Genomic DNA, 24408 nt, shown 5'->3' on the forward strand with positions numbered 1-24408 from the left:
TGCTGAAAACCAGCCTTTATTTCTAGTTTCTGGCAAAAAAACAGCCATAGCAAACAATGGGTTTGCTTAACAACCGTGGCATTCACTTAACAATCTCCCCTCCGCAAAAAAAAGCTTGTAAAATTGTCCGTGATCAGGTGGCAATCCAATTTATGACCATCACAACTGAAATTGCAGGCTCAAGTACGGTGCTAAGTCGAGGACTACCTGTATGGGTCACTCTCCACCCAAAATCTCCATATTACGCTGGGTTTGCTTCACTTCCAGCAAGCACTCCCTAAAATTAAGGAAGGGAAGTTGCTATTTTGTTCCTGTTGCCGTGCTGCCAACATTTAACAAGGACACACACACACACACACACACACACATCGCAACTACATTTAATCAATGGATCCAAATCTACTTTCTGCTCATCCTTGCTGTAGACCAGCCGCATCAGGATGCTTGCAACTGTGGCAAGTACAAAGCCACACCAGGTTTACTGCATGGTGGCGGTGGTGGGGATAGAAACTAACTCGTAAGAGTAAAGATTGAATTGGGAATACTGGGTCTTGAAAAGACAAGGTGGAGCAGGGATCTAGTAGCTCTCTTCAAATGCCCCAAAGTATCACGCAGTATAAAGTCAAGACCGCCTTACTCGCTGGACGGGGGTGGTGGTAATAAGATATAAGGTACAAGGAAGCAGATTTCAACTTAACACGAGAAAAAGGTTTCTTCTTAACAAGAAGAGATAACCAGTATTGAATGAAGCTCATGAGTAAGGAAGGGGATGGCTGTTCTTTGCTAGATGCTTTCAGCTGGACCGTACACAGCCTCCTGTCAGGGATGCTTAAATTTGGGTGTTTTGCACTATGGAAGGGTTGGACTTGGGAGGGCCTAAATATCTAAGCTTCTATGATCTGGTAAATGAAATACATCCCAAGGTATCAGCTTCTGGCCTTGTCCTCTTGTTTTTATGGGCCGGATTCTGTGCTTTCATAACTGGCCCCTCTTTTACTTTGTCGTGGTTTTTGCCTGTTCAGCCCTCTTCTTGCAACTCTCCCAGAAGGCAGGCAAACCACGAGGAACAGCCATCTCACATGCTTTCTTCCAGCCTGGAGCTAGATGACAGAGCCGAGGAAAGCTAGAGCAATAGGATATGTCCAAATTTGCACGGCACACGTCCCAAAACGTCCACACGAAGGAGAAAGCCTCTTGCCTTCACATTTATCTTTCCCAATGTTTACAGCATAACCCACGCTCAAATCAGGGAAGGCCAAAGAAAAAGGTTGATTCCTGGAGTGTTTATGTCCACAAAGTTTTCTTGGAAGCACTACAGAAGCAGTTTGCTGTTTTTCTCCCAGATTCAGGATATTTTCTCCAGCTTGCCTAAAGTTTTGGCTTTCCAAGGTGGTCTCTCACTGAAGTTATTAATCAGGCCCTCCTGCTCAGCTTTTTGAGACCAGCAAGTTTCTACTAAAGTTGGTATAGAAGCTGAAGTGAGTTGAGACTCAGTCTAAGCGATTACTTGCTGTAGGGATTATCGCTGTATGAACTTGGGAAAAGTTGGACAAGAGAGATGTTAACCAACTTTGGTCTTCTGGTTTGAAATTAATTACAACAGAGAAAGAGAGGGAGAGCACATATTATCAGCTTTGTCTCATATGCAGACACTTATCTCTTAAAGTTTGGGATCATTTAATTAATTGGTTGTTAGCCCCCACATGGTGGGGAGGGGAAAAACAACCACCTTAACACAATTCTTCCCACAAGAAAAATCCAGTTACATTCATCCAGTGTATTCCTAAAATGAAGCCACCTTCAAGCCATGATATGAAAGGGAGGCGGTATTTTAAGCTCCCTCTAGCATACCATAAGCTGGTTAGAAATCAACAGTTGTTAGGTTGCAGAAAACGGGGCCCTCCTCCTTTCCTTATATGGCTTTGGTCATCCATGGAGAGGAAGAATAGCAGGACCACCCAAATGCAACCCTCCTGTAAACCAGGAGAGAAGACAAAACAATTGGCCTTAATTAACTTATCTGAAAAAAAGAAAACAACAACAACCAAGAGATAAAACACTCCAACAAATAGTGTTTAGCAAGTTATCCCTATATTCAAAGTCCAGTTTCAGGGGCGTTCCCTTGGCTTGTATTTAGGCTGGGAAGCCAGGGAAACCTGCGGTCTTCCAATATTGTTCCTTTGCCCCAGCCCATTTGACCAGCAATCAGGGATGGGTTTTGTAGTCCAGCAATATTTGGAGGGACCCAAGCTTCCCAACACGTTTATATGGTGCAAGAGTGCATGTCAAGAGTGGAACCGTCATGGCCTCTACAGTAAATGAGTCTCCCTTGCTCAGTCCCCATCCTCTAGCACTTTTGAAACGTGAGCAAAAGGTGGGCAAGACCTTGGAATAGGAGACTGACTGGCCTCTTGGAGAAAGGGGACAGAGGAATCCCATTTCACCAGTGGAACATACAAGTTTTGCTTAAAGGCAAAGTCCAGTGTTTTAAATCAAGTGCTGAAAAATCAGGCTAATTTGAGTTCCAAGGACTAAAGGGCAATGGGAGCCTTAGCGTTCAATTCCTCTGGAACGTCTTGAGCTAAACCACCATCCCAGCCCTACAGCTTTAAGTAAACCAGGATTTTTAAGGGACTGGCAAAAATATAGGGTAGATAGACAGCTGCTCACTGTCTCCAACCTTCAATAGTGGGAAAGGCTATTGGCAAGATGCCTCTAAGCCCTAGAGCAGGGGTAGGCATCCTTGGCTCTTTTATGACTCGTGGACTTCAACTCCCAGAATTCCTGAGCCAGCCATGCTGAGGGAAAAGGGAGAGGTTTCCAAGCTGAACCATGATGGCTCAAGAATTCTGGGAGTTGAAGTCCACAAGTCATAAAAGAGCCAAGGTTGCCTACCCCTGCCCCAGAGGAAGAGCTAACTTAGGGTTGGAAAATTATGACAGAAGCAAATGCTGGGTGGAATTATGGAAACCCCAGGTCAATAATTGAGATATTAAAAATATGTATGAGGGCACTACATTTGTGTTCCACCTCACTCAAACCAAGAGACTTGGAGCCTAGTGGCTTCTGAGTGAGGGAAAATCTTGAGGCAGCCTGTCTAGGCAATGAGTTGAAGGAAGTAAGTCACCCTTAAGATTACTGCATGTCTTGGAAAGCAATGGTCAAAACAATCTATAGATGCATTAATAGCATACAAGATGTATGTGCTCAAATGCCTAGAAGGGTAATGAGTCATTTTAAGCATCTTGCCCTCTAGTGGCTGGAGAACAGACTGAAGGAAACAGAAGTCAAATTAGAACTGTTAGTCTCTGTAAGAGAATTAACACAACCCGTCAGAAGGTAGTCAATTTAGTCTGGTTGAGCCCAGTAACTAAGTTGGCAATCCCGTGATGGATTTGTCCCTGAATGGGCCCATATTCCACCTGTTCCCCATCAATGGTAATGATTCCCTTGTGAGTGAGAGGTTCTATGCGGAAAGCTCGGACAGGCAGGTGTGTAAAATAAGGACTCTCATGCTCAAAATGAGTGCCTTTCTCCATAGCTAAGAAGAGGCGAATCATGCTTGCCCGGGAGATACCTGCCCTGATAAAGCAAAGATGGATAAGACCATCGTTAAAGCCAGCGGTGGGCATGGTGAAGAGGTCTGCTCCTAAATGAGTCTGGTAAATGGCCAAAACCAGCACAAAATCGTCCTCCACGGTCACCCAGGACTTGGGCACCGGTTGTTCAAGCGGGGCCAGAAAGTCATCCAGAGGGCCATGCATTTGCCGGGCAGAAGGCAACTGGTTTGATAGAACTTTGGGCAGATCGGTGTGCTGGGACTCCTTGACAACCGTCACTTCTGTCAGGGTTTCAAAATTGAAGTTGGATGCTTGGAAGCTGGAAGAAGAAGAAGGCGGGGAGCTAGGGGAGGGGGTGGGCTCCTCAGCTGACTCCATCTCACGAAAGCAGAAGGCTTGGCGCTCCTCGCAAAGGCCCATGTCAGAGACCGTGCGGTGGAGGGGCAGGTGCTGGAAGGGAAGGCTCCCACTGGCGGCTACGGTGATACTGCGCAAAATCGGCCGGTGAGTTGCACAAGCAAGAGCAGGAAGGTAGGAGAGCCGGCCTCGGTAAGTAGTGAGGGAAACCAGGCGAACCATGGTCCCCAAGGTGAACCGGGCTGGGCCCATGTGCCGGTACTTCTCACTTTCAATGTCCACATCTGAAATGAAGCCCCAGGCCACACTCAGGAAAGAGAAGACACGAGCGCCTGAGGCGGTGGTGATGGAGACCAGGTCCAAGGGAGAAACTGCCCCGTGGCAGAGCAGAAGGGTGCAGTTTGTCAGCAGCTCCTGGCCCAAGACCTGTTCAAACCTGGCCAATGGGACAAAAAAAAACACAGAGACAGAACAATGAAAACTGCTCAGAGTCATTTGCCAAGTGGATGGATGGCAGTCCGGTCCAGTCCAATCCAATCAGATCCATCTATCAACCTCCATCTCTTTGGAAGGACAGAAAGGGCAGGACAGCATCACTGAGCAAGCATTTAGAAACAAGGTACAGGTAAGTCCTCGACCTACGACTACAACTGAGGCCAAAACTTCTGTTGCTGAGCGAGAAAGGTGTTAAGTGAGTTTTGCCCCATTTTGTGTTCTTTCTTGCCCCAGTGAATCCCTGTAGTTGTTAAGTTAGTAACAACTACAGTTGTTAAGTGAATTTGGCTCCCCCCGTTGACTTTGCTTGTCAGAAGGTTGCAAAAGGGGATCACGGGACCCCAAGAAACTGGAACCGTCATAAATATGAGCCAGTTGTCAAGCATCTGCATTTTGAGCACGGGATTGCGGGGCCGCTGCGACAGTCACGGAAAAAGTGGTCACAAGTCACTTTTTTCAGTGACTTTGAACAATCACTAAGCAAACGGTTGTATGTCGAGGACTACCTGTACAGGAAATCTGCTTTTACCTGCAAATTTAGGAAGTAAACTAGGTGGACAATTGTCTTACAGCTGGAGAATGCACTCGGGATTTTAATTTTAATTTTTTATCTCCGGGAGGGCTGCTTGCAGTACTCATTGACTGGCATAATTCAATATTTGTCATAATATTTGATTCAGATGATATATCACTTGCTGTTACATCCCAAGACGTACATATCCCTACAGGGAGAGAAATCTGTCTTGAACAGTTCATTCCAGTCTCGCATGCATTGGGAAGTTGTTATTATTATTTATTATTAAATAAGAGGTGATTTTCAAAATTCTAGATCTGTGAAACAATTGCCATGCATGTGGGCTGAAAAGGTATATATCAGTTCTTAATCACAATATTTTCCTGGGGGGGGGGCACTTAAGCCTGTGTGAGCTTTTTCTATGCAAATCTAAAGGAACAATTTTTATTGTAAGCAGCCCAGAGTCACAAGGTAAGATGGGTGGTGTAAAAATGTGATAAATACATAGATAAAGGTTCCCCTGCACATGCGTGCTACTCATTTCCAACTATAGGGGCCGGTGCTCATCTTCTGGCTTGGGTCAGAAGTGCAAGGCAAGGATCATGGTGGGCAACGGCCACCCCTTCCCAGGATTTTAGAACAGAACAGAATAGCAGAGTTGGAAGGGACCTTGGAGGTCTTCTAGTCCAACCCTCTGTTCAGGCAGGAAACCCTATGCCATTTCAGACAAATGGTTCGCCAATCTCTTCTTAAAAACTTCCAGTGTTGGAGCATTCACAACTTCTTGAGGCAAGTCGTTCCACTCTCAGGAAATTTCTCCTTAGTTCTAGGTTGCTTCTCTCCTTGGTTAGTTTCCATCCGTTGCTTCTTGTCCTGCCTTCAGGCGCTTGGGAGAATAGCTTGACTTCCTCTTCTTTGTGACAGCCCTTGAGATATCGGAACACTGCTATCATGTCACCCATAAGCCCTTCTTTTCACTAAAGTAGACATACCCAATTCCAGCAACTGTGCCTTATATGTTTTAGCCCCCAGCCCGCTAATCATCTTTGTTGCTCTTCTCTGTACTCTTTCTAGAGTCTCAACATCTTTTTTACATCGTGGTGACCAAAACTGGATGCAGTATTCCAAGTGTGGCCTTACCAAGGCATTGAAAAGTGGTATTAACACTTCATGTGATCTTGGTTCTATCCCTCTGTTAATGCAGTCCTAGGCTGCGTTGGCTTTTTTGGCAGCTGCAGCTCATTGCTGGCTCATATTTGATTGTCCACTGGGACTCCAAGACCCCTCTCACGTTTACTATTATTGAACCAGGTACCACCTATACCAGTGATGGCGAACCTTTTAGAGACCAAGTGCCCACACTGCAACCCAAAAACCACTTATGTATCATTGGGTGCCGGGTGGGCATGGTACATCAGGTAGGTGTGGCAAATTGCATGGGCGTGGCTGTGGTGGTAAGGGCAGAGTGAGTGGGACTAAAAAGTTCAATCAATTCCTACTTTGCAAGATCTTTTTTTTCCTGTGAGAAGTTGAAATTGATTGATTGAACCTTTTTTTTGCACACGGTGGCGAAGGCCTAAAGCGTAAAGGTTTTATAAAACCCAGCTGAAGGCCTAGGACTGGGGCAATGGCACGCGCACCCACAGAAAGGGCTCTGTGGGCCACCTGTGGCACGCGTGCCATAGGTTTGCCACCACGGACCTATACTATACCTGTGCATTTGGGTTTTTTTTGCCTAAATGTAGAATCTTAACTTTTTTCACCACTGAATTTCATTTTGTTAGATAGGGCCCAATGTTCAAGTTTGTCAAGATCCTTCTGTATGTTAGAATAGAATAATAACATTATTGTCACTTTGAATGTATCCTAATTGGCATACATTAAAATGAAATTTCGTTGCATTCAGCTCTCAAAGGGTCACCACCTACAATATACACTACATAAATATGCCATAAATATGTCGTACAAACAAATACGTACATACAGAAATATGTATATACCCACATATATTATATGACACAGAGAAATAACTGTCTACAGTAGTTTGGGTTATGTATACATGTTTATGGCAAGAAAAACAAATCTTGTGAGTTTACCAGACAGATGCCATAGGGCAAGGATAGGCAACCTTGGCTCTTTTGTAACTCGTGGGCTTCAACTCCCAGAATTCCTGAGCTAGTGGTCCACGAGTCATAAAAGAGCCAAAGTTGCCTACCCCTGGCATTGGGAACAAAGCTATTACAGAATTGGGTACTCCTGCTATAAATACTTTGAAACCTCCTCCCAGAGGGCAGCAACAGAAACAGACTATAAAGTGGATGTGTGGGGTCTCTAACAATGCTTTGAGCTCTAAGCACACATTAAGCCTGTCTTCTGGAGTGTTGGCTACTCCTGCCAGCTTTGTGCCATCTGCAAATTTGATGAGTTCCCCATCTATCCCCTCATCCAAATCATAGATGAAGATATGGAAGAGTACTGGGCCTAAGCCCCACTGCATTATATACTGCTCAAAAAAATAAAGGGAACACTTAAACAACACAATGTACTGTATTTAATAGTAGGATGTCTTATCTTGTGTTCCCTTTATTTTTTTGAGCAGTATATTTTAGAGAGGGTCGCCCACTTACCCAGCACTACAGTTAATAGCTGCTGCCACGGCATTCCCAGATCCGCAGGGAAGAATCCCAAGAGGCATTTTAACTGCTTCCTCCCAGTCAGGACGTTCCATCAAACCATTAATAACCTGAAAGGAAAACAGAGAAGGGTGAATATAGGTAGTCCTCGACTCATGACCAGTCCCTTAGTAACCGTTTGAAACTATGACCTACAGTATCTAGAGGTAGTTATGATCCAGATTCAAAATTACAATGGTTGCCCCTCCCAGGATCACATGACCACACTTTGGGGACTAAGCAACCGGGCCACATTTATAGTCAATTGCAGTGCTCTCTGAACATAGTGAGCAGATTTTACAATGGTTTTGTGAAAACCGGCCTTTATTTCTGGGTTTTCTGCAAATCCAGCCCATGAGGAACCCATTCAGAATTAATGACTTAATGAAAGTGTTCATAAAATTGTGTGGCCATCATGACTTACAACCATAATGGGCAAGCTCCATTAACTTGAGGATTACTTCTACTTCTAGTGCAGCTCTTCATCCAAAAAAACGCCGAGGAGACCACACAAGCATAGTAGGAAATCCAGCACTGCTGTTTTATATCTTCTTCCAAGGAATCCTACAGGGTTGTGGGGTTTTTTTTGTAAAACCCTCCTGATCAATCAACAGGATTCCAAAAAGCAACATTGTCCTCTGCTGCGGATATGCAAAAACACAGTACATCTTTCCCTGATCTTATGCCCTTCCATTATGTGTAGTCCTTGACTTCTGACTATTTAACAGTCATTTGAAGTTAGCATGGTGCTGAAAAAAGTAAAACCTGTCCTCGCACTTATGACCGTTGCAATGCTTCCACGGTCACATGAACAAAAGTCACATGTTTAGTCACTGGCATGTAAAGGCAATCCCCGACTTATGACCACAATTGAGCCCAAAATTTATACTGCTAAGTGAGACACTTGTTAAGTGAGTTTTCCCCCATTTTATGACCTTTCTTGTTACAGTTGTTAAGCAAATCACTGCAGCTGTTAAGTTAGTAACACTGTTGTTAAGTGAATCTGGCTTCCCCATTGACTTTGCTTGTCAGAAAGTCGCAAAAGGGGAATCTCAGATGACCCCGAGACACTGCAACCGTCGTAAATGTGAGCCAGTTGCCAAGTGTCTGAATTTTGATCATGTGACCGTGGGGATGCTGCAACGGTCCTAAGTGTGAAAACGGTCATAGGTCACTTTTTTCCATGCTGTTGTAACTTTGAACGGTCACTAAATGAATGGTTGTAAGTCAAGGATAACCTGTATTTACAACAGTTACAGAGTCCCAAGACCCCATTATGCCATTTACGACCTTTTCAGGGGGACTTCCTGGCAGAGTAAAATCAACGGGGAGAAGCTGGATTCATTTGACCATGTGATTCACTTAATGACCACGGCAAAACAAAACCTGTGAAAATCAGGTGTGACTCCCTTAACGGTCGCACTGTTTAGAGATGGAAGTTCCAGTCCCAGCTGTGGCCGTTAAGCCGAGGACTTCTGCATACGGAAATTATAATCCAACATATCTGGAGGGAAAGGTTTGAGCTAATGTAGGCAAACACCCATTTCGGGAATATTTACATATGATCTCTCGGTAATATTTCTTTAGGAAAAAGATATAGGGAAGGGCATACAAAACAAAATCAAGGAAATTCCAGTGTTTTACAATTAGCCTCTTTTCCCCCACTCCCATTTAGACAGAAGGTGGAAGGAGGCCTTCTGTTCTCCAAATCCCACCCAAACAGACCAGAAATTGTTTATTTTTTTCCCAGTTTTAAGGAAAGCAACAAAGGAGTTCTACAGGTAACTGGAAGTGAGTAGGAGCAGGTGAGAGATCTATGAATTGTCTTTTTGAACTTAGAACAGAATAGAACTGGAAGGGACCTTGGGGGTCTTCTAGCCCAGCCCCAGGGCTCAAGCAAGAGAACCTATACCAAGGGTAGGCAACCTTGGCTCTTTTATGACTCATGGACTTCAACTCCCAGAATTCCTGAGTCAGCTGACTCAAGAATTCTGGGAGTTGAAGTCCATGAGTCATAAAAGAGCCAAGGTTGCCTACCCCTGGCCTATACCATTTCAGTCAAGCGGCTGTCCAGTCTCTTAAAAATCTTGAGTGATGAAGCACCCACAACATCTGAAGGCCAGCTGTTCCACTGGTTAATTCTGTTGTTGTTGTTGTTTGAACGATACCTCATGAAGAAGTCCATCTCCTGAAATGACCACAATACCATCCCATTCATCTAAAGTGAGGCTCTGCACCAGCTCCCGGGCGTGGTTCTGTCTCTCTGAGGGAAGACAAGGACAGGCACAAAATTAAGTAGCTGATCTCCAAGTCTCTTTCCTGACCTGACAGCTTGCTTCAGTGTCTGGTTTCTTGGAGACAACTGTGACTTGTTTTCTGTGAGAAGGAAGTGGCTATTTATAAGTATATGGAATGAAGACGCGGTTGCATTAATTGCTGAATGGTTGACACTATTGCACAGTGTTTGTGACTGGCAGTGTGGATGAAAATCTGGGGCTATCAAGTAAATGGCTGTAATTTCCACATTTTGCTGGACCATTAATTCTAATCATATTTTAGTGATTATGCAAAGCTTTGGGTGAGGTGGTTTGCGTTGATGACTACATGCAATGTCAGCAGCAGGAAGCATAATTATTTTCTGTGGCGCTGAAAGCTGGAGAGAAGGACAGAAGTGGAGGGGAAATTGTGTGTGTGTGTGTGTGTGTGTTTTTAAAAGGTCTCCTAGGGAAGGCTTGGCTGGAGAAATATTTTCCACCCTCCCTCCAAAACCTCACAGCTCCCCCTCTCTTGTATGCTGTAAGTGTTCTTATGGACATGCCTGTTCTCAAGTGTTGCAAGACCTTCATGTTTAGTTGGTGAAAACTAGTATATCTAGATCAGGGGTAGGCAACCTTGGCTCTTTTATGACTCGTGGACTTCAACTCCCAGAATTCCTGAGCCAGCATGGCTCAGCTTGGAAACCTTTCCCTTTCCCCTCAGCATAGCTGGCTCAGGAATTCTGGGAGTTGAAGTCCACGAGTCATAAAAGAGCCAAGGCTGCCTACCCCTGAATTCTAGATCATTCTGCAGATGTTAGTCAATCCTGACCTCTGGAGAACCCTGAAGCAAAGGCAGATATAGCAAATTCTAATATCTAATCCTGAATTTTGAGATTTTTTCCCCGTTAACCTAATTCACAGATGTTTATGGATTATGCTCCACAGAACTATCTATCATGATAGTTTCATTGTTTTCTACAAGAAACCACGATCCACCAAGCAGGTCGTCTTGTGAAAAAAACCTATTTTAGCAAAATGTCACTGAATCCAATGGATCCTCCTGGCGGCCTCTATATCTTTTTTAAATATGTGGGTGGCTCTGGAAGGCCTTTCAGTCCCCCTGGATGAAAACAGTGTTGAGTTTAGCAGCTGGATTTTGAGTTTTCAGAAAAGGGGCATCAAAACTTAAGAGGCTTTATTTCTTTAGAAAACTGTTGGTTGTGGCCGCCACTTCTACACGTAACATGAACTAACTTTTGTTTGGAGATTGATTCCACTATCTTTCCAAGATTAACCTGGTGAAAGCATGAACAGTAAGCACACATCTATTCTTCTGTTTTGATGAATTTTGAAGCATCTTGGTTTAGTTTACCAATAAAGTAAGTGCACTAACCTGAACTCCCAAAAGAGAATGCAGGTAATCTGGATTTACAACAGCTCATTTATTTTATTTTATTTTATTTTATTTTATTTTATTTATTTTATTATTTTATTTTATTTTATTTTATTTTATTTTATTTTATTTTATTTTATTTTATTTTATTTTATTTTATTTTAATCCCATTTATATCCCGCCCTTCTCCGAAGACTCAGGGCGGCTTACAATTTAAAGCACAAATCAATGTGCTTAGCAATAGCCTTCATTCTATGTATAGGCCTGCTTATTAGGGCTTTCGGCCCCATCTCCAGCGGCATTATTACAAAGTCAGCTTATTGCCCCCAACAATCTGGGTCCTCATTTTACCTACCTCAGAAGGATGGAAGGCTGAGTCAACCTTGAGCCTGGTGGGATGCAAACCTGCACTAATTGCAGGCAGCTGGTGTTACTGTTAATGACTTTTCGAACTCACAATGGCACTTAAAAAAATGACATAACCATTTTTCACACTGATGATCGTTGTAGCAGCTTCATGGTTGCGTGATCAAAATTGATGCCTGGCAAGTGACTCATATTTATGACGGTTGCAGTGTCCCAAGGTCATGTGATCACCTTTTGCGACCTTCTGACAAGCAAAGTCAATGGGGAAAGCCAGATTCACTTAACGATCGTCTTCTAACTTAACAAGTGTGACAAAAAAAAAGGTTGTAAAATTGAGCAAAATTCACTTAACAAACGTTTCGCTTAGCAGAAATGCTGAGCTGAAGTATGGACATAAGTCGAGGGCTACCCGTAATAAGATTTTATTTCAGTAATGTTGGGTTTTCCTCTCCACCTCATGGTCAACATAGGATGTTAAAAGTCAACTCAGTTCACATTACATTTTGCACAACCCACACTTAAGTTTTCCCTACTTCTAACTTTCTCCTTTCAGTAGTGTAATCCAGTCAAACCTGGAGCACTTCTGCTGTTCTCGTGGCTAAAAAAAACTGGAAATGAGAAATTCCTACCACTTAACATCACCCAGATCATGGGTGTCAAACTCGCCACATCACAATGACATGTCACATGACGTATCACGACTTTTTTTTTTTGCATTGCTGGAGCTGGGGAAGACGCGGCCTCCGTATGATGCAACTGGCCCACGGGCCGGCAGTTTGACACCCCTGACCCAGATAAATCAATCAGAGATCTACTCCACAGGTGGCCCAGGGTGAGAGCAGTAGAAATCCTGTTACTGTGGTCCAAGAATTTACGGTCACTCAACTATTTTCTTCAGTTCCTAGAGAGCTCTGTGACCATAATGTTATTTCTCACTACTTCGATATATAAAAGAAACAAACGCTGAACGGAGATTGTACTGAGAGCTTTGAAATAAGGAAAGGCACAAGGCAAGGATGCCCTTTATCCCCCCCACCCCCGTTATTCATCTTCACTTTGGAAGTTTTAAATCGAAATATAAGACAAGATACAGAAATTAGAGGGTTGGGGATAAAGGGTGAAACATATAATCTACAAGCATTTCCTGATGACTTAGTATGGCATGGGTCCGCAGTACCTTAGGGAGCACCTGCGGCCGGCATCAACGTCCCTCCGTCCAATGCGCTCCCACAGAGAGGGCCTCCTCAGGGTGCCACCGGTCAGAGAATGCCGTCTGGTGGCCCCCAGGGGGAGGGCCTTCTCTGTGGGTGCGCCGGATTTGTGGAACCGTTTACCGGTTGAGCTCTGGATGGCGCCCGACCTTCGCTCCTTCCGGCGTGATCTAAAGACCTACTTGTTTGAACAAGCCGGCCTGGTCTGATGGGTTTGGGTTTTATTATTGCTTTTAACGTATTGTATTTATTGTTGTATTGTATTGGGCATTCTGTTTAATCTTTTCTTAATTTTTGTATCTTTGTATTTTAGTATTTATTGCCCTGTTCACTGCCCTGAGTCCTTCGGGAGAAGGGCAGTATACAAATAAAATTATTATTATTATTATTATTATTATTATTATTATTATTATTATTATTATTATTATTATTATTATTATTATTATTATTTTATTTATTTATTTTGGAAGAACCCTTGGAGATGATCCCAAAATTGTGGGGGAAAATAGAACAATATGGTGAAATAGCGGGATTAAAAATAAATAAAGAGAAAAACAAGATAATAGTTAAGAATCTTACGGATAAGCAAAAAAGCCGAATGTCAGAAGTAACAGAGGTACAGATAGTGAAAAAGGTAAAATATTTGGGTATATATTTATCAGCTAAGTGCTCAACAATAAAAGAAGATAATTACATAAGGTTATTGAAACAAATAAAGCTAGACTTGGAAAAGTGGAAGAATTTAAAACTGTCATTATTAGGAAGAATTGCTACAGTTAAAATGAATATACTGCGTAAGATTTTATTTTTGTTTCAAACAATTCTGACAAAACTTGGGAAATTTTTTTTTCAAGAGTTGAATTCATAAATTTTGAAGTTTGTATGGCAAGGAAAGAAAGCTAGAATAAAGATGAAAACCTTGCAAGATACTAAGGAAAATGGAGGCTTTGGCCTACCTGAGTGGGCTTTGTATTATCAAGCATCTGTATTAACATGGGTGAAAGAATGGATAATGCTTAGGAACAAAAGGTTGTTATACTTGGAGGGACATGACTTACAATTGGGGTGGCACACTTTTTTGTGGTATGGGAAAAACAAAATCCATAAGTATTTTCAAAATCACTGTATTAGAAATGCTTTGATAACAGTATGGGAAAAAATTAAAAAGAAAATATATGTAAAAATTCCAGGGTGGTTATCAACAATTGAAGCTTTTTCACACACAAATTTGTTAGATTTTGAAAAAACTTGGACATATAGAGATATTTTAAATATTGATGGGACATTAAAATTGAAACAAGAGCTGGAAAATCAGGGTATCAACATGTCATGGTGGATACGCTTACAAATACAATAGATATGAAACTGTATGGATTCTATAAAGATTAAACTGTATTTGATAAGATATTATTAACTTCTGATGAGAAATTAAGAAAATATATAATTTTTTGTTAATTTTAGAGATGGAAAGTGAGCAAACTAAAGAGACAATGATAAGGTTGGCGAAAAACTTTGGTTATAATAAGAATTAGAAAAATGGCAAAAATTATGGGAGAGAAATTATAAATTGACAATGTCAACTGCGTATAAAGAAAATCTGTATAAAATGTTTTATAGATGGCACTTGCCTCCAGCAAGATTAGCAAAAATGTTTAAAAATGTATCAGGTCAATGTTGGAAACGTAAACATAATTTAGGTACGTATTATCGTATCTAGTGGACATGTGACAAAGTAAAGGCCTATTGGAAAAAAAATACATGCTTGGCTAGAAAAAATATTAGGAGAACATGTAGTATTTAATCCTGAATTTTTTTTATTAGGTATAGTACCAGAAAAGATTAATAAGCAAAACTTATATTTGGTTTTACATATTATAACCGCAGCAAGAATAAGTTATGCGCAATGCTGGAAGAATGAACGAATACCTTCAGAAGAAGAAATAATAAAAAAAGATACTGGAATGCGCGGAGATGGACAGATTAACTATGAGGCTGAAAGATAAAGAAGAAACAGAATACTACCAAAGCTGGAATTTATTCTACAAACGGCTAGAGGAGAGAACCAAAGAGTAGGACTTGATTATGTATTAGCATTTTATGAACCCAGATCACACACTGTTTGAAAAACTAACATATGTATGTAGAGAAAAAAATAAAATAAAAAGCTTATACAAAAAAAGAGAAAAGAAACAAACACATTAAGATAAGCAGGATTTTGTATGTGTGTGTTTTTTGAGACTTGCCTTGACTTGATTCCTAGTGACTGCCTAGACAAGTCCCTGACATTTTCTTTGCAGAGTTTTTGGAAGTGGTTTACTGTTGCTTGCTTCCTAGGATAATCACCCACCCACGGTCACCCAGTTGGTTTCATGCTTAAGGTGGGACTAGAACTCACAGTCTCCTGATTTCCAGTCTGCTGCCTTAACCACTATAAGAAACTAGTTAAAGGCAGGATTACTAGTAGAGCAAAGGGTATCATTATCCTCATCACCACCACCACCACCACCGGTATCCTGGAAAATCGCAGTCATTGAATATATCCACAAATCAGCTTTGCATTCTTGTTCCACCCATGACAGCTTCAAAACATTAATTCCTTAAAAAATAGGTCATGGTTTGTTTCCTGGGCCAACATCTCCCATTCTGCTGGCCTTCTGATGCCTATGGACTGTGACTCCCAGAATTCCAACTTGCAGGGCTAATGGGATTCTGGAGGAGACCAGCATGGAGAAGGCTGTCAAGAGATAAAGTCATCCAGTATTCTTAAGGTCACCTTTTTTCCCCATTGGAGCTTTACCTGTTTGGATCAAGTTGAAGCTGACATCTGCCTCAGTGATCATGGGAAGGATGTGACTCTGACACCACTGTAGTGCGTTACCTTTGCCCCCAAAGGGGTTGAGCAAGAGGAGCAGGCGGCGGGAACGTGGCAGTAGATTACAGCTAATCTCTGAAGGGAGGAAAAGACAACAAGAAGATTAAGCATTTGCATTGAGCAAATTAGATAGATGATAGATAGATAGATAGATAGATAGATAGATAGATAGATAGATAGATAGATAGATAGATATAGACAGACAGACAAGTTTTATTGTCATTTTTTACTATGAGCATACTGGCATACATTAAAAATGAAATTCTGCTGCCTGCTCTCAAAAAAAAGTATGTATACATATACCCATACCCATATATATATTTCCTCCTTGGGAGGAAAGCCATGGCAAATCTAGACAGCACACTAAAAAGCAGAGACATCATCCTGTCAACCAAAGTGCGTACAGTCAAGGCTATGGTCTTCCCAGTTGCAATGTATGGCTGTGAAAGTTGGCCCATAAAAGAGGCTGAGCGCCAAAGAATTGAGGCCTTTGAACTATGGTGCTGGAGAAGACTCCTGCGAGTCCCTTGGACTGCAAGGTGATCAAACCGCAGTCCTAGAGATCAACCCTGACTGCTCTTTAGTAGGCCAGATCCTGAAGTTGAAACTCAAAGACTTTGGCCACCTAATGAGAAGGAAGGACTCACTGGAGAAGAGCCTAATGCTGGGAAAGATTGAGGGCAAGCGAAGAAGGGGACGACAGAGAATGAGGTGGCTGGGTGGAGTCACTGAAGCAGTAGGCGTGAGCTTAAATGGACTCCAGAAGATGGTAGAGGACAGGGAGGCCTGGAGGAACGTTGTCCATGGGGTCGCGATGAGTCGGACAAGACTTCGCAGCTAACAACAACAACATGTATATATTAATCACCGTCAATTTTGAATACATAGCAGAAAAGAAACTTGAGAGTTCAAAGGATTGATACTATATGGAACAAAGCTGTGACTGAATCTAGATGTTCTGCTTCAGATACCATGCAGCCCTCTCCCAGAAGGTAACAAGAAAAACCGGTCAAGGAGAGGATGCGTAGCATCCCTAACAATACTGCGGACTGTACTCAAGCTCTCTCTCTGTGTGTGTGTGTGTGTGTGTGTGTGTGTGTGTGTATACTGCTCAAAAAAATAAAGGGAACACTTAAACAACACAATGTACTGTATTCAATAGTAGGATGTCTTATTTTCTGTTCCCTTTATTTTTTTGATATTATGGACTTACCAGGATAAGCAATTATGGTTTTAACAGGATAAGCAATTATGGACTTATCTTCAATCTAGTGCAAAGTACAAAAGTATAAAAGTATAAAATACAAGATCCAGTCCTATGATAAAATCAGCTTCGCATACTGTACAGATTAAGGGACTATTAGCAAAAGCTCCTGATATTCTAATCTGTGCACACACCCAAGATAAGTCAAGTGGATCCCTCATACAAGGGTGGAAAGGGCAGAGAAACTAATTGCTATGAGAGAAGAACAGCAAGTTTCTAAAATTCGGTCACAGTCAACGTTTAAATTTTTAAGAAAGCACGGTGCACGTCTGAAAGGGAAAGAAATTTAGTCGGTTATGAGGCCGAATTGATGAAAAGCTGCATGCAGGCAGTCCTCCACTTAGGGACACAAACTGAGCCCAAAATTTCCAATGCTAAGCGAGACAGTTGTTAGGTGAGTCTGGCCCCAATTTACGACCTTTCTTGCCATAGTTGTTAAGGGAATCTCTGCACTGTTAAGTAGTAACACAGTTGTTAAGGGAATCTGACTTCCCTGTTGACTTTGCTTGTTGGAAGCTAGTTGGGAAGGTTATAAATGTTATCCCATGACCCCGGGACACTGCAACTGTTATAACATATGTGCTAGTTGCCAAGCAACCAAAATCCGATCACGTGACCATCGGGATGCTGCAACAGTTGTAAGGGTAAAAACCAGTCATAAGTCACTTTTTTCGGCACCACTGTAACTTTGAATGGTCACTAAACAAGCAGTTGTAAGTCAAGGACTCTCTGTACAGTATTACATTCACTATGGGATATCTTCCTGGAATGCAAGGAAAAGCATCACATCACTTCAGCATTTGCTCTCAGGTAAACTTGCTAAATTCACATTTTGGGAAGCAGAACCTGCCGTCTGGTTCCCCATGAAGGCATCCAAAAATGCCAGCACAGTAGTTATAATAATCCTTCCACATCGTGCAAAACTTCCTGCTCAAATTCCACCCACGAGATAAAAGCAGCTTTTCCAAACCGCAGGCAAGAAGGAAATGCTGAAAAAGGAAGGCTGCTGTTCCAAATAACTGATTGATCTTCTCAGGATCTGCAGCTAATCTGCTAATTTTAAGGTCACAGACGCTCAGCGTTTTACAGCCCTAAAACCTCACAGCATTTGAAAGCTGTCTGAGGTGGTATTTTTCAATACTTTGCCCTAAATAATGACCTTTCGTGCAGTGGGCTTGATCTCTGAGGATGCTACCAGGCTGGCTGTACGCACCGAATTGCATCGTATTTACACACGTGGATCTATATATCTACATGTGCACTGGTGTATCTGTATGCATAACTATTAAAAAAGTCAGCCTCTATCCAGTGCAAAGTGAAGGCATCTCTACTGAGAATTGTGAACTTCAACTCCCAGAATTCCCCAGCCAGCATGGTTGGCTGGGGAATTCTGGGAGTTGAAGTTCACAGGTTTTAAAATGGACAAGGTTGGACCCCTCTGCTCTAGAATCTGGGTTTCCCACATTCTTATTGTCCCCACATCCATTGCAACTGTTGGTTTAATTCTTCTGACTTTTATTATCATGACCTTGTATTAATCTATTATTGATTTTAGGGAGGAAGGCAAATCTCTTTATTTCTCCACTACACTATCCATTAGTATATATTCTTAAACCCAAGAAAACAAAACTAACCACCTTTGGTTCTTTGATGCCTAGTCTGAATTTGCTAAGAGCCAGTTGGGATAGTGGTTAGGTCATTATGCTAGTAACCAGGAAACTGTTCAGTTCAAGTCCTGCCCGAGCTAAAACTCTAATACTATTTTGATTTCAGCTGTCATCTATTCCAGTCCTGCCCTTTTAATATTATATTCAGTATACAGCTCAGTAAACATTAGGTTGGGGTGTGCCCTCATTTCATTCCCTTCCCTAAAACCATCCATTTCTCCAAATTCAGTTGTTAGCGTATGTTCTTTCTCCATAAAGAGCTTCTTCATAAGAACAATAATATCTCCCAGTAAGTTCAATTAGCCTTACAATAGTTTACATTTTAATATGATCACAATTCTTTCTGTGCCAAGTTTACATCTTGGCTTTTGTATGTATATATCAGTTGTTTGTGGTTAAGTTTTGACATTATTATTAACACTGATTTATTACTTTTAACTTGTAAATGTTAATGTTTTTTAATTTTGTTTTTAACTGTGCTTTTGGTCATGTTTTATACTTCTTTATTAACTTGTTTGTAAACCGCCCAGAGTCACTTAAGTGAGATGGGCGGTGTAGAAACTTGACAAATAAATAAAAATATTATTCTATGTTTATTATTGTATGTTGCCCAGTCACACTGCCTGAGTAAGGCAGACTTATCCATCCTCCTTATATAAAGAAACATCTTTGCTCTTGTGAAGAAAACAAAGATGAAACTTCTATGTTTTATTTATCCTGCATTAATTAGCTCTCTGTTCTGACATTTTTCTGAACCCTGTCTGGCTATTTAGCATTTCTTTCTCAGTACACTGTGTATTCTTCTTTGCGAGTTCTTCATTGAAACTTGACTTCCATGAGGAATTAGTTCAATAATGTGCATACTTTTTTCACATCTCATTTCTTTGGTATGGCTATGTAAGAGAGTATTGGTTGCATGGACTTAATTCACAATGGTTGATAGAGAGAGGTTAAAAATTTTAACTCTCTTTTGAACTGATGATGTTACCTAGTTTGGGTAAGGAAACGTCTGGGAGAAAACAATCAAGCTCGGAGCGCACCAAGGACTCCAAAACTCATTTCTTGCAACTTTACACATTCCATAGTAATTCATCTGAGCTTAGTGATTTATTATTTGATAATAATTTGATAATTTACTTAATTCTTATATGACAATAATTTGACATTAGAGCAATTGCCTATAGTAGCTTATTGTCTAAGAGTTGTCACTGCTTCAATATAACGTCTCTCTGCATATGATTCTGTCGTTTCTTTTCTGAAGCATTTTATACTCTAGTACAGGTAGTCCTCAAGTTACAACCATAATGGAGCCTGCCATCATTGCTATAAGACTATGAAGGTTGTAAAATGGTCATGTGACCAATCTGACTTTATGGCCTTTTTTTTGTGGAAGCCCTGACTGGATGGTGGGAAATGGAAGGATTTATACTCCTTGCAGACAGCTGGTCATTTGCATCCTTTGAGAAAGTCCACATTTTGGGAAAGAGAGGACCGCTGGTTTGAAAGAGGGGCCAAAGAGGCCATCTATGTCAAAATTTGAACAGCCCTTTCTCCACAGAGGGGGAGGAATCCCCCATCATCTATCTCCAGTCTGCAACGCAGTCCTTTCAGCAGCTCCAAGAAGGCTCCACACCCATTTGAACCACTCAGGTGATCCTGAAGACACAGCTAAGCCTCCAGGTAGCTTTAACGACTCGCTAAAAGAAGGCAAATGACCAGCTGTCTGCAAGGAGTATAAATCCTTCCATTCCCCCACCATCCAGTCAGAGCTGAAGAAGCTTCTTGGATGAGAAGTGAAATGTCTTCAAAGAAAAAGAAGAAAGTCTAGCTGCCTCATCTTTGGGAAAACTATTCATGTGTTTGTTTATAGATTGTCCTCAACTTATGTCATATCACCCCAGGCATTTGGTCACATTTATGGCCATTTAAAGCATTCTTTGGTTTTGTGACTGCATTTTACAACGGGTTTGCCAAAAACTGACATTTCCACTTTTCGGCAAACCGGTCCACAGCGAAGCATTGACTGCTGCAAGAAAAGGCAGTAAAATCAGATCAGTCATGTGACTGAACTGATTTGAGACCGTCACGATTTAAAACTGTGATGGGCAGGCACCATTAAGGTCGTAAGTTGAGGACTACCTGTATTATGACCATTAGTTATACTCCTGTCCCTCTTTTTTAAGACCCTGACTTCCTACAGTAGAGAGAAATGGCAATACATGAGCAGAAATCTCAATGTAAGCAGCAGATAACATCCTTTAGCTGCCCTACAGAGGGAAGCCAACAGAAGACAGTTTTATGGAGCAGGGGGATTGTCCCGTCGCAAAAGGAGGGGGGGTCCACATTTTCCCAATATTGGGGCCATTCCTGACAAAGGACTCTGGCCGCTGCTTTGAAGGGGAAGGAAAGACCTGACGGATCACTAACAAGGAATCAAGTACTCCTAACTACATTTGCAGCTCCTTTGAGCAATAAACCGTGTAGCAATAGCACTTAGACTTATATACCACTTATATACCACTTCACAGTGCTTTAAGCGGTTCACAGAGTCAGCCTATTGCCCCCAACAATCTGGGTCCTCATTTTACCGACCTCGGAAGGATGGAAGACTGAGTCAACCTTGAGCCAGTCAGAATTGAACTGCTGGCAGTTGGCAGAATTAGCCTGCAATATGGCATTCTAGCCACTGCGCCATCTGTTGTGGTATTATTTAATTCAAAATTTATTTACTATTTAATTCAAGATTTATTTGATATATTTGTAGGGCCTTTAAAGGCTATGCAACCTCAAAAGGTGGTTGACACGTTACTAGAATTAAGTCATAGGGCAATAGCCTAAAATACACAGTCCATAGAAAAGAACTGAACAACTGGACTCAAACTTCCAGATAAAGTTTGCCAGCTGATTCATGCAGATGTTCAAAAGCAGAGAAGCTACAATAGAGATCTGAGGCAAAGTTCAATGACTTTTCCTCAGTCACTGGTATCTCACCTTCTGGTTATCTGAGGAAATTTCATTAGATTTTTTATATAGGGGTGAAAGAATCTCCAAAAGCCTGGTTCTGACTAAATGAGCTTTATTTTTATTGATTTATCACATTTACGTGGCTGTCCCCCTCACAAGAAGCAACTCTGGGTGGCTTTGTCACAAGTTATAACAAATATATGGGGTGGGGGTCCAGAAATAACCTAGATCCAGAAATAACCTGGATCAAAAATGAGGGTAAAATCCCACAGTAGGAACAATGATGAGAGGATTCACACACACCAGTACATCTGAACTAACCAGAAGAAGGATAGACAAAGCAGCTGTTTCCTGCAATAATTTTACTCCTTCCTTGGACATTCCTTATCATGGTACCTTACTCAACAGAGAATAGAACTACAGAACTTGCTGAACTCACAAATCATATTAAATACTAAATCACATTAATGATTTGCATGTGAACCACAACCCACTGTGGTTTACAGCTTTAGTTACAGTATGCCATTAAATCCTACTAAAATCCCAGTGATTTAATAACCCCAGGTTAAACAGTTTCTCACATCACATTTTGCAACCTACACTGCATGCCCAAAGAATGCCACTGAAACTCATTGGCAAAGCAATTTTCATGCAATGCAACTTTTTGTAGCTCTCCCACAAGATCAGGAGACAGGTGCTTAATTCCTATACAGGGAGTCCTTGTCTTACCACCATTTGTTTAGTGTCCATTGGAAGTTACAAGGGCATTGGCTGAGGAATTCTGGGAGTTGAAGTCCACAAGTCATAAAAGGGCCAAGTTTGAAGACACCTGCTTTATATCCTCCTCAACAGATCAGCAGTTTTACTTAACGAAGTGCAGTTATTACTCAGAAAAAAAATTCTGTTTTCCTCCACCCTCCACCTAATATGATGTGCACAACCAAACAACGTCTCCACTTCTGGTTTCTTTTCCCCAAAGTCTGCTCCATATAAATTGGCATCACCATCTCTTGCCTAGGCTGATAGGCCAATAGGTCTGGATAACGTTGCAGCCCAAACGCCATTGTCCCTGAACCCACCAATAAACTCAAGTCCCAATATACAAAGCAAGAGCGAAGAGTTTTATGGATCGATACCCAGGGATTCAGCGATTTTTCCAAGGACAGAAGATGCACAATAGATGCAAACCCTTCAAACGTTGGCAGCAACTAGTAGCTCTTAATGGGACAGAAATGGAAGCTCTCCTGGAGACTCTGAGAATACCATGAATAATGCATTGGATTCAGGGCAAATCAATTTGATCACCCTCAAGTAACTGAACTATCCCCATGTATTATATAGAGACTATTTAATTATACTGATCCCCATAGACAATATGATTAAATACGATTGAATTTAAGTGCTGTTTCCTCTTCATTCTGGCACTGCGCACCTCTTTCCTGCTGGCCTCTGCTATTTTCTGCATGCCACACAAAGATCAAAAACGATCCTTGTGGAGTGTGTTTGGAGACTAGAGAAAGAAGATGCAAACAGCCCTTCTTGCAGCATTCTTTCCACCCAAATTCTGCTTTATGCTCCATAAATACAGGTAGTCCTCATTTAATGACTATTAGTTCAGTGACTGCTCGAAGTTATGATGTTGCTGAACAAGTTGTAGCTATGAATAGTCTTCAAAGCTCCAATAAATCCAGTGGTCACATGATCGTCATCTGGTGTTGTGACTCAGTGTCAGCCTGTGGTTTCAGCAGCTGAGTTGGACAATTCTGAAGAGGAGGAGGAGGAGGGGTTTGGAGAGCCTTAGGTGTCAGAGGTTCTGATGCACCGCAGAATTCTCAGCCAGGCCCCTCCCGTCTTGTTCCTCCTCAGACCCAGGTGTGTGAGCATGAAAGTTTGGAAGAAGACGATCCACAGCTGGCTCTGTTCAGGGACGCTAGAAGCAGGAGGCAATCTAGCAGAACTGAGCAGAGGAAAGCAATGAGGCAACTCAGGAGAAGGCAATGAGAAGCCACGCCTTGGGACTGCTGTTAAAAGGGGAATGCGTGGGAGGTGCTGGTTGCTGAAGGCAACCGTTTGAACAGCTTCTGATAAAGTCTTGGTCTGTATTTGTTTAACTTTTGTTTGAACTTTTTCGTTTAGCTTTTGCAAATAAATTTGGTTGGATTAGTTCCAGCCTATTGATTATAAAAAGGGGTTGTCCCTGACATTCCAACAGGGCCGGTCGTAGGCTGGAACAGAACATCTGGGCACTAGGCAACTGGCTTGCACTTATGACAGCTGCAGTATCCCACAGCCAAAGAACTGCCATTTGGGCAACCTTTCCCCTCAACCAAAGTCAATGGTGAAGCCTGTGGGGAAAGTCACAGGTTGTTCCAGTAGGGTGCTCGCGCTCTCCCCAAGTCTTGCAGCACTTTGCTAGTTACCTAACATCCTCCCCTGCCTGACAGCAGCCATTACTTGTTTGCTGTCCAAACCATTTAAAGGTAAAGGTAAAGGTTCCCCCGCACATACGGGCTAGTTGTTTCCAACTCTAGGGGCCGGTGCTCATCTCCGTTTCAAAGCCGAAGAGCCAGCGCTTGTCCGAGGACGTCTCCGTGGTCATGTGGCCGGCATGACTAGACGCCAAAGGCGCACGGAACGCTGTTACCTTCCCACCGTATTGGTCCCTATTTTTCTACTTGCATTTTTATGTGCTTTCGAACTGCTAGGTTGGCAGAAGCTGGGACGAGTAACAGGCGCTCACTCTGTTACGCGGCACTCGGGATTCGACCCGCCAAACTGCTGACCTTCTGATCAACAAGCTCAGTGTCCTAACCCA

The 24408-nt window shown here is 42.1% G+C and overlaps 1 protein-coding gene across 1 annotated transcript in view; it reads right to left on the bottom strand.

The window, feature by feature from the left end:
- Positions 1 to 620: 620 nt before the first annotated feature.
- The window catches only part of LOC308677577 (sphingosine kinase 2-like), a 30754-nt gene continuing 6966 nt past the window's right edge, over positions 621 to 24408 (bottom strand). The window contains exons 2-5 of the mRNA XM_081344113.1: positions 15624 to 15773; positions 9767 to 9861; positions 7554 to 7669; positions 621 to 4353 (exon numbers count right to left, since the gene is read on the bottom strand). Coding sequence (XP_081200239.1) covers positions 3333 to 4353; positions 7554 to 7669; positions 9767 to 9861; positions 15624 to 15773 — 1382 coding nt within the window. The 3' untranslated portion in view covers positions 621 to 3332. The remainder of the gene's footprint in view (positions 4354 to 7553; positions 7670 to 9766; positions 9862 to 15623; positions 15774 to 24408) is intronic.

The sequence above is a fragment of the Vipera berus genome, assembly GCF_964194415.1.
Source record: "Vipera berus genome assembly, chromosome: Z".
In the NCBI taxonomy this organism is placed as follows: Eukaryota; Metazoa; Chordata; class Lepidosauria; order Squamata; family Viperidae; genus Vipera; species Vipera berus.